The sequence below is a fragment of the Atractosteus spatula genome, chromosome 1, assembly GCF_055471065.1.
Source record: "Atractosteus spatula isolate fAtrSpa1 chromosome 1, fAtrSpa1.hap1, whole genome shotgun sequence".
Classification (NCBI taxonomy): Eukaryota; Metazoa; Chordata; class Actinopteri; order Semionotiformes; family Lepisosteidae; genus Atractosteus; species Atractosteus spatula.
The window spans coordinates 12,001,056-12,012,164 of NC_142706.1; the positions used below are offsets into that span (position 1 = coordinate 12,001,056).

At 44.1% G+C, this 11,109-nt stretch overlaps 1 protein-coding gene across 1 annotated transcript; it reads right to left on the reverse strand.

Annotated features, from left to right (window-relative positions):
* Positions 1-718: 718 nt before the first annotated feature.
* LOC148840624 (glyoxylate reductase/hydroxypyruvate reductase-like) lies at positions 719-10,894 on the reverse strand. The gene is made up of 9 exons (XM_088913872.1): positions 10,681-10,894; positions 7,343-7,473; positions 6,397-6,469; positions 5,223-5,339; positions 4,326-4,414; positions 3,677-3,781; positions 3,108-3,243; positions 2,488-2,618; positions 719-1,334 (listed from the first exon to the last, which is right to left on the reverse strand). Exons 1-9 carry the CDS (start codon positions 10,836-10,838, stop codon positions 1,213-1,215), a joined length of 1,062 nt encoding a protein of 353 aa, XP_088769998.1. The 5' UTR covers positions 10,839-10,894; the 3' UTR covers positions 719-1,212.
* Between the last annotated feature and the right edge of the window lie 215 nt (positions 10,895-11,109).

An 11,109-nucleotide genomic window follows, 5' to 3' on the forward strand; every position in this document is an offset into this window, starting at 1 on the left:
GCCAATGAGCAGCAGTTTAAGGTCTAGGGTGTAGAAGGGAGACTCACAGTCTCAAAATAGTTCAGAAATGATTGTCAATCTTTTCAAAAGATAAAAGTGGATTTGCCAAGTGTGCCAATTTAATTTTCTCCAACTGAATCTCATCTCTAATCCGTTGAACAAATGTGAGCTGGGGCAGCTTGCTTCCAATTAAAGAGGCTGAGGCACCTTGCAAAGAGAACTGTAAAAGCCAGGCTGTCAGACTGTATTTGTGAGAGGGTGAGGTTATCAGGCAGCATGCCAAAAACAGCAATAAAAGGAGCAGGTTGCATTTCAACAAAAGAAAGAGGCAAAAATGGAGGACCAGAAATGAACCATTTTAGGAGGAGAACAACAACATATAGAGTGGCACCCACAACTGTGAGCTTGCCCACATCTGTCACGTGTTTGGTAAAAATTAGGAAAACGACTGGCAAGCTTAGACTTAGACAAATGTAGGCAGTGTATAATTTTAAACTGTACAAGACCATACCTGGCACTGATGCAGGAAGACTGAATCCGGGCTCCCACTGGCCCTTTTGAATAACTTTGGCCTGATTTTCTACCCACAACATTTTAGCTACAGACATGGACAGACAATGGAATGAAAGAAATGAGTATTATTTTTCATAGAAAACTAACTGCTACACAATGTGTTGTAGTTATTGACCCCCAAAAAAAAAGCTTTTGACAACGAACAAATGTTTTAAAGAAAACTTTTATTGACTTTTGGAATATTTCAGTCGACCAGGCAAAGGAAGAGGTAATTTATACAGCTATCTTTAATACCTCAGGCAGAAAGTACAACACAACCAATATGTAATGTGTTTTACAAACCCCTATGCCTGTACTGTGATACGAAAAATGTAGGATCTTTGGGCATCAAAAATATTATTTCTGTGGGGAAATAATTGCATTTTATGACTGTTAAATGTTGGCTGACAAAGAGCGTAGTCATTGCACTCAGTAATTAAAGGCAGTCCTGTGCCGCACAATTATGCCCATTGATTGATTGGCAAATGTACTGTGGTAACAGTTAAATTAGGTTTTTGGGGAAAATATGACCTAGCTCCAGGTGTCACTTTTCAGAAATGCACCTATGTAGAGGAGGCCAAAGCTACCCTCGTCAGGCGTCTGGGGAAGAGAGCGAATACCCATAAGGCCAAGGGTGCCCTGGCCATTCCTGCTCAGCGTTTACAGCTTCAGTTCCTTGGGCATGGGCTCCCCCTTCAAGCCAGCCAGCAGGTTGTTCGCTGCCAGAGCAGACATGGAGTTTCGGGTGGTATAGGAGGCGCTGGCGATGTGTGGCAGGATAACTAAATGGAGAAGGGAGAGGGTCACCTCCATTCCCATCACAGGCATGCTTGGGACATGAGGTGTATTTGTCTACAGCAAACAAAACCTTTTTAGGGTTTATCCAGCAGAATGGGAGGTTTGAGTGTTGCTGGATGCAGTGCAGGTTTTCACAATTTATTAGAATTATAAAAGTATAAGAGTTAATTGTTGATGGAATAATAATGTTTCTGTGCACATTTCTTTATTGCAATTTCACAGTCAAACGTCTGCATTTTTTGCACCTTGTGCTCTTTGTAAGCCTCGTTTTTTCAATGTGGGTTTGTAATATTTTTCATGAGAAAAAATGTGAAGTCTGATTTAATTGATTATTAATACAAACAAAAACTATGGGACTGTTTTAAGATTATGGGCCTAACATGACTTAAAGGGGAACCGGCATCCCAATTTCTCAGACTGGTTATTAAATCTTGGTAACAAAATAAATTCATTGATGTTATAGGAAAAAAATCACAATTTTCACAAAGTCACCATGTTGTCACAAACTTGTCTTAGAGTTCCCACAAAAAAAGAAAAAAAAGTTCCCACAAACTGTGACGTGATGCCCTTCCTGCTCCCTAGTTTCTGTAATAACTAATGTAATGTGATGTAAGAGTGAGTAAATACAGGTTATGCAGCCAACATTTCACTGCAGCAATGTTCCAACATGATCTGTCTGCAGAGTTAACAAGTAGTATTTGTCGGCAAATCGAATCCCAAACTTGAAAGCGATATTTCTATTGGATAAAAAGAGACATATTCATAAGCCTGCTCGTTTACAATCTAATATGGCCACAACAAGTCACCAGCAGTATTTTTGCCTTGTTCTGAATCACAGAACATGGTGCTGGGCATACCTGGACATTTTTGTCTCTTTTGCGATGTAAATTTGAGGTTTTCCAAGTTACTGCATACATTTTACTTTTACTGAGGTTTGAAATGCACTCCTCGATGTCGATTCTGTCTAACCCTGAAATATGAAAATAGCGTTTCAGTTCCCCTTCAAGTGCCTGAAATTATGCAGTCTCAAGCAGGCCTGCTCTGACAATGTTTAAGCACCCGAGGGCCAGCAGTGTCCGGGTGAGCTGGGAAGGTTTTATTCCTTTTGTAATGGTGTTGCACGTTGGCCAGACTTACCGCAGTTCTTCAGTTTGAACAGAGGGTGGTCAGGGGGCAGGGGCTCGGGGGTGGTGACGTCCAGACCAGCCGCAGCTATCTGTCCACTGGACAGGGCCTCGTACAGGTCCTCCTGGTTCACCACGGGGCCTCTGGACACAGCAGACAAAGGTGGGGAGAAAGGAGGCAACTGACCTGATTTTCACTATAAACTACACATTTAAAGGATATCCTGGAGGCTAGATCCCACCCTAAGAGAGATCTATACATGCATCTATTTTATCTTAAATTTTTATTTGAAGTTGTTGCAGTTTCTTCATGTTTTGAAAGATGAAGCATCACCTTTAGCAAACTGATTTGTTACATTTTGAAAGTATAAGAAATAAACAACCCATTTTTGAGGTAGGACACAACACTACTGTTTGAGAATTCAATCTCATTTCAACGTATAATCTATGTCCACTTCACGTCACTTGCAGGGACAGTACTGGAAGACTGAGAAACCAGGTGGATGGCTAAGACATCAGTGTACCTGTCTCATTATTGCTCAAGGGAACTTTATGAACCAGGCCTACCCCAGCTCAACAGAAGATCTGACAGAGGAGAGGGAGGGAGTGGTTCGAACCCGGGGTGTGCCGTACCTGCTGGTGTTGATGAACACGGCCGTCTTCTTCATCTTGGAGAAGAGGCTATGGTTACAAATCCCCTGCGTCTCGGGAGTCAGAGCACAGCACACTGCCAGGAAGTCAGACTCTCTCGCCAGCTCATCCATGGTCACTAGAGAAGCAGGAAAACTTAAATGGAGCTCATTCCAGCAGCCTGCCAAGCTTCTGACACGGCCTCACCTGGCCTTGTACTCCACCTGCAGTAGTTCATGTGCTGGAAATGTTAAAATATCCATCATCTTGAAAACCCCCTTGGGTGAATATCCAGTTTTGTTTTATGTACAGTTATACAGTAGGTAAAGGGTACATACTAGAGGCACAGCCGCTCACTGGACCGGAGCTCATCTTGGCTTCTGTGGTGTTAAGTGCACTAGAGAGCATGTGAGACTCCCCACAGACAGGACACTGATCCATCAGGTTTACCCCCCCAGCAATGTTTGTCCCCACTTAAACATCTGGGTGGACTGGAACATCTGGGGTAAAACACCCTGAAAACTCTCTGCTGGCTACATTGGCTGAGTAGGTCATTTTCTGCCTCCACTCACCATACTCTGCTTGTATCTTACTGGCCAGCTCCGTTCTTGGGGCCACATCTGCGTAGATGAACCTCTTGACTCCAAAGGGCTTCAGGCGCTCGGCGATGGCCACCCCTGCCACCCACAACACAGAGGTCAGCAGCACATCAAGCCCTTGCCTACCTTCCAGAGGCCTCGTCAATTCGAAATCCTTTTCACATCATCAAACGACAACACAGCTGGACAAGAACAAGGCCTTCGCCCTCAACCCAGACACTTATCATTTGCTAAGTGCTGCGCAAAATCTTTGCTGGACATAAGTGGACATTTATTTTCATTACGTAGTGACCTGCCCTCTGCAAGATTAATTCTGAAGATGAACCTTTTTTCAAATACAGTTCTCTTGACACAATAAGGCTGCGTCTGCAGAAATAATAAAAACAATAATGTTATATTTGGCTCTTTTGAAGCTCTCTTTTACAGATTATTAGTAGGATTTATAGCTTAATAATAATAATCCACTGACAGGAGAGCAGGCAACAGGTCATTGGCTGCAGTCTACTGCAAATCTTATTTTAACCACTGAAAATGTTGAACGTGGTGTGACAGCAGGGGTGTCCGGGTCCTCTGGAAGATATAGATAATAAGATATTAAGAGTGGGATTGTGGGCCCTCCTACCGATCCTGCCCAGGCCCAGGATTCCCACAGTGCTTTGATTGAGCTCATAGCCACACAGCCACATTGTCCTCCAGGTCCCCCAGCCTCCACTGCAATTAGAAAAAAGCACAGAGCCCTTAATCAGCTGTGAGCATGGAAATGTGTGGGGCAGTTCTGCATTGCACCCTAATGCATTCTAATTTGCTGCACTGTAACAAAAGCACACACACACACACACACACACACTGCTCATGCTCATCTGCTAGCTACCGAAGCCCCAGCTTTTTAAATCTGCAGAGACTGTAAACTCACACTGGGGCCTGGCACTACAGATGGACCCCCACTCACCCTCTTTTCACATAAATCAAAGGACTCTGAGTATCTGACTTCTGCAGTATGTCTGCCTTTCAGATCAGCGTTTCAATGACACGTTCACTGTATTCCATCGTACACTGAACTCTCACAGTGCTATCCTGTTCCTTTCTATGTCAAACCACTGCACGGCCGCTGTTTGCTACAGCACTCTGGCTTTGAATTCCCTGAATGGCTTTCACACTTCCCAGCAGGAATCAACACGTTGTTGTTTTTTCCCATGTGCACAAAACAGCTTTGCTTCAGCTAAAAGCGCACATGCCTTTGGCCCTTTCTTTCTAAAATGCGAGGCAGCTGCTGTAGGCGAGTTCAGTGTTGAACTGTCTGGGCGAGCAAGTGGCCTCCGACTCTGGGCCTACAGAGCCCTTATCCTCCAGGTCTGAGACGCGTCTCCAATCAGTAGCTAAAAAACAGAACCAGTGACTCTGGAGGGCCGGTGTGGGAGATCTCGGGTGTTGGGATAAGGAATTATAGGATGGACCGAGGCTGTAGTGCACAAGGTGAAGGGGTGAAGGGGTGAAGGGTGATAGGCGACTGGGGACTTGCGTTTTGGCCTCCTCCACAGCCTCGATGAGCCGGCGCGAGGTGGCGAGCAGTAGGGCGACGGTCAGCTCTGCCACAGCGTCCGTCAGCACGTCCGGAGTGTAGCCCACGCGTATCCCCCTGCACGGAGACACAGACGTCGTGAAGAAGCCAGGTCTGGCAGGCGTCTCCCCCCCATGAACTCGGCAGCCGTGTGCTTGCAGCACCTACTGTAGGAGGGACAAAGGGCTGCACTACCACCCTGCTCAGAGGGTACCCTTGGGAGATTATAATGTCCATAGCTGCTAGCCATTTGTCTAATCAGTGCACGACTGGTACTATCTCTCATCTGTCGATTTCCAGATCAACAGCTTTTTTACAGTGGAAAAGCAAGGAAGAAAAATGGTTATAGTATGTGCATATAAAATAAGGATAATCCATCAGACTGTATCTGTCACGGATGTCGGGAGGGACAAACCGTGGAGAGGCAGGAGAGAGGAAAAAGACCCTATGTGAGGGGGCGGAATAGGGATTTAGCCCAGGAACAGCAGTGCAAAGAGTTCTGGAGTGCCATATGGAAACCTATGCCCTCAGGCCACAGACGGAGCGGCGACCTGGTGCTAGGCGAGTCTTGGGACATCCGAACGTCAATGCTGAGCGAAGCAGAATAAGTGACCTGGAAATATATAGCCCCAGAGAGAGAGACACCGGAAGGAGAGCAAAGCACAGGAAACTAGGGACAGGACAGAGAAGGAGCGCCCTCTGGCTGCAGATCACAGGGGGTCCAGCCTGGGCGATGTCACTAGCATACCCTAAACAGTGGCACACAATCAGCAGAGCGATTCTGAGGGTAGGGTGGGATTATTTGACCAGGGGTCTTGTAGTGACCCGTGTAGGAATTTAGTGCTTATAGGGACATATGTCTCCTCCACTTAGCACTGAACCTCCAGCAGGGGGCTGCGTTTGTGGGTTTCATACATTCATAGCAGCTACGAATCACAATTGGCAATGGTAATGGTGTGAAACAAAAAAAACAACAACAACAACAAACAAACTTGAATAATGAGTGTTTTTTTAAAGTCACATTTTGATGGCGTTTCTTCATGAAACACCCACAAACACAAGGAAAAAAAGACACAGGGCACAGGCTAGCAATTAATGAGGAGGAAAAGAACAAAATGCTTGTAACAGCACAAACCTCTTCTTGAGCTCTGGCAGGGAGAGGTGGTCATATCCCACTGACATGGTGCTCACGACTTTCAGACTAGGCCCTACACAAACACAAAGCAATATCGACAATTAGAGTGGATTTCCTCAGTGAAGCAGCACTCTCAGCATCAGCAACTCCAGTAGTGCTGCTATCTGCTGTACTTCCAACTTCCTAATCTTCCTTGCTGTCTGCTGTGATTTCCCTTCAACATCTAGGGTTCCTGTCTACGGTGGCTGGAACTGTACTTGACCAGTGGAATTAGATATTTCCTTTCGGATAAATGCTGTATGTGGCAGGTGTCCTCAGGGCATCTGCTGTAGTTCTTAACAGCTGAGCATGGCTGTTTGTTGAGCTCTGAGTACAATTTGATTTGAATGCAATTTTTTTTCATCTGCAGGTGAAAGTTCTGGAGTTCAATATCCAAATACAGCAACAGCAATCCATTATGACCAAAAAGGTAGTTAACAAATAAAGCAAGAAATGAGAACTTCAATTCAGTATCAGGGCAATTAATGCTAACCTCCAAGTACACAACCCAGAAATACTTTTTATTTTTTGAATTTCAGAAAATATTGATATTTTATATTGTAATGTTACTTTCCGGCAATTTAAATAAGCTAGAATTAGGTGGGCTGATGACAAATTATACCAAACACTCCCGAAGTAGATTCTGTTCCAAATTTCACAACTCCATTCCTGCTGAAAATCAGAACAGGAAAAAACAATGAGGTGCATACAATTCATATCGGGTTTAAAGTTTAAAAAACATTTTATCCACTGTTCACAATTTTGGTTCATGGGGTTACAGCTGAGTTCTGAACTGCTCCTTTTAGAATTACAGACATCACACCTACAACATGTTGGCTGGTCACTCAGTTCTCTGGCACAGGAGGCAAGCAAGAGGCAGGGCCTCAGTCCAGCCAGGCTGCCTCACCTGCGGCCTCCAGCACCTCCGAGTCGATCTTCTCAGTGAGCACACAGAGCAGCCCCTCCACTCCTGCCACCCTCTTCAGCAGCTCCTTCCTTGGCACAGGGTCATCAGAGTCCCACAGTTCAAACTGCACCCTGCAATACAGGAGGGGGGTGGAGTGGCACAATTTGCCTTCTGCTGCATTATAACATAATAACACCACTTTCGTAACCCTTTACAATTTCTTGCATTAGGAATTTGTCTTTTTGCAGACCCCAGCTTGCTCTCCATGAGACACACAGACAGGGAGAGAAGCTGGGGGTCAGAGCACAGGGTCAGCCATTCATACAGTGCCCCTGGAGCAGTTGGGGTTAAGGGCCTTGCTCAGGGGCCCAACAGAATAGGATTCCTCTGCCGGCCGCGGGATTTGAGCCGGCAACCTTCCAGCCACAGGTGCAGATCCTTAGCCACCACTCCACCCCTTATTATGCATAATTATAAACTTTATTTTATACAGTGCTTTTAAAAGTGCCTTTACTCGAAGAAAAAATGAGAGGAGAGGCGACAGCAGAATTCACACAATTACAACAAGGGTTTGGAAAGCAGCAGGAATATAAAGGGGTAGACACAGAACCAATTAAGATAAATTAAACAAAAGCCCTTCTAAAGAAGGTTTTCAGTCTGGATTTGAAAGTGCTCTCTAATATCCTTGGGGATGCAATTCCAGAGCTGTGGGGCACAGCAGGAGAAGGCTCTGTCACCCATAGAGAGCACACAGGCTTTGGGGACAGACAGGAGACGAGAGACACATGAAAAACTCCGACAGGGACTGAGGTGCCAGGCCATATACAGCCTTATAGGCGAGAATGCGGATTTTGAAATCAACACGAAACCTGATAGGAAGCCAGTGCAAAGACTCCAGGACAGGAGTAATGAGATCAACATTTAAAAAAGGACAACAAAGGCGGGCATGTTTATTGCATGTGACTTGAAGAGATTGGGATGAAGAATTTGGGATGAAGAGAGGCAGCATAGTAGCACGAGAGTCTTTGGTAATAATGGGATCTGTCTATGTTTTAAATACTCTAAGAAGGACATTTCCAAATGAGAGATTCACTGGGCCATGGAGTAACTGATCGATCTAATGATCACATTTTAAAAGGAATTTCGTGTTTCTTCATGATAATGTGGCTGGGTAATTTCAGATCTCAAGACCTCAAGGAGATTGTTTGAGCTCCTTCTCTCGGGAAGAAGGTTGACACACATTGAGCTCTTCCAGAAGAGCACCTACTGTATCTTTAAGCTATTCAGTCTCTTTACAAATCACAGAAATTTGACTCTTACCAAATTTTTGTAGTGCCTTTGTTCTAGTTACCAGTCACACAAGTACATTTAAATTAATTCACAAAGTGCAAATTAATTAAATTAATGAACGCAGCTCTGGTCCTGGAGAGCTATAGTCTTCCATCTCATCTTTCAGTCATTTAATTGGACCAGTTGTTTATCTAAAAGGTATCTGCCTTTTCAAAGATCACTAACAAAAGTTGCAGAATCTCCCATGACCAAGGTTACAAACCTCCTAAAACTGTTCAGCCTTTAATAATTCTGTTGGAGGTATTGTGACTTAGGTCTGGGCTGCACATACACTCAAATTTCATGATATTCCAGACAGTAAAAGCACTTAGTTTAAACATAGGAGAGTTTTGAGTGACACATAACTTCTAAGGTTCTTATTAAAAAAATTTCAATGCTTTTTTCTCTCATTTAAAACCAAACTAAAACAATGACCCTTGACCTGTAGCCTCTCAAAACAAACAGCTCCAGAAACGGTTACTTATTAACAAATACAAAAGTCAAATGTTTCCTTCCAGTGTATTTGCTACACTAACAAACACCAGATGAATTGCCACATAGTTATCCAAAACTAAATCTGATTGAAATACAAAAAAAAATGAATCTCCTTTCTTTATTTCTCCTTGCTTGCTGAGCTTGCACTTTCAAACGTCTGCCATCAATTCCTGATAATGACGTTTTGCATACAGCCTCGTTGGTTTAAAAAAACAGGCGTTAAAATCTGTATTAAAACGTCAGCTCTTTTACACCCATGCTTGGACTGAGCATTGGACAAACGGTGCTGTACATCGGCAGCCCTCCTGCACTCCGTGATCTTGTCTGAGTTAAGATCTTCACCGAGCTGTCAGGTCGTAAGGTGCGAATATATTTAACTGAAACTACACAAAAGCAACCTTCTAATGACAGCGTGTTAATTCTAGATGTCTAACGGTACTACTCGGTGCACTGTCTGAATATTGACTGAATATTGGATATTTAATCTACCGAAGCAGGATAGCCTCTAGCCTTTTTAGCTGCAGAGAAGACATACATTCCGCTACTTCTCGGGCTGCCCAATAGAACCGCAGTTCTGTGGAGAATGGGGCGTGGTTGTGACATGTATTACTTTGAATCTTTATATTGAAGAATGTATAGTTATAATGTGAATATTGTTACGAAACAGCAGCCATTTAGACCCTGACGTCAGATTCAGAATAGAATTAACCAACTTATATACCGTAACGGTAATAAGTAGCAACAGTTATTCATTTATTTAGCTTGCTTAAATGCAAATCTGATTATTTTAAGTGAACGAGGTGCTTGTTTTTGACCAATAAGCAGACTGGAGAAATGGGAGTGTTAGGGTCACTCACCTGAAGATACCGGAGGAGAAAGGTGATGTGAGCGAATAATGTAAAGCGAACCAGCAACTAACTGTCCCGATTGGCCACTGGCACTAAAAGAGCCTTCGCTCACACTCTCTTGTCCTCTGATCTCCATATTTAAAAAAAACCCTAAGAATTAAAGTAATTTTATAATAATTTGTAGGTTTCTGGGTATGGCAGAGTAGCCACGTTCCCAGCGAAAATAGCTTTCACACAGAATTTCGCATTTCACAAGTTTTATCTGTGCAATTGAGTTGATCGATTATATATTTTTATCACAGTTGCTATTTTATATGTACATTACGTTATATGTACAGTAGCCTTGGTGGAATATTTCACAGGTTAATTTACTGCTTAGGCGTTTTGTGGGATGGCTTAAATTAGGGATTTCTAAATCTAACTTTAAAAAAAGACATTTTAGCAGCCATAAACCTATTTTTGCATTTTAATTTCCATTCTTACCAACATCATGTTGTTCTCTTCGTCCATTCATTTTTCACGGGCCCCAGTGAAAATACCAGAGTTTATAGAAGGGAATGTCAGGAATCTACATAATCAAGAATCGACACCCGCCACGACAAAGCAGGTTGAAGACGTTTAGTAAATATAAATAAGACAATTCCAATAGTAACGTGTAATACTTACTGCCCAGACTGCCTCAGGATCCTCAGCCCGTCAGGGGGCACCCTGCGGGTCACGTAGACCCGGGCCAGCGCCTGCGGTGCGCTCTGCATGGCGTACTGTCTGCGGAACTCGGGCCACAGGACGCGTTTCAAACCCCGGGCAGAGGACCTCCACCACATATCAGCAGAGAAAAAAAACCCACTGGGAAGACCTAAGGGACGTCTGAGCCTGTCTGCGTTCCGTATTGCTTGCTTCAGTGAGTTTTGGCTCCGGTACAAATAAGGGGTGGTTCCGCCCGCGATAAAACCGCTGTCCGACCAATAAAGCAAGGGCAGGTATTCTTCCCAGCGGCGGGCGAGAATCTTCCTCAATCGGCAAACGGACCCACAGAAATCCCCTTTGGCCTCCCACCTACAATTCTAGCTTGGTTGAACCTGGTTATAAATCTTA

Excerpts from the sequence above, each read along its gene's own strand:
- LOC148840624 (XM_088913872.1), bottom strand. The coding sequence starts at position 10,838 with ATGTGGTGGAGGTCCTCTGCCCGGGGTTTGAAACGCGTCCTGTGGCCC. Across the intron at positions 6,470-7,342 it reads GGAGGTGCTGGAGGCCGCAG|GGCCTAGTCTGAAAGTCGTG; the intron begins GTGAGGCAGCCT and ends GTGTTTGTGTAG. Across the intron at positions 3,782-4,325 it reads CCTGGGCCTGGGCAGGATCG|GGGTGGCCATCGCCGAGCGC; the intron begins GTAGGAGGGCCC and ends TGTGGGTGGCAG.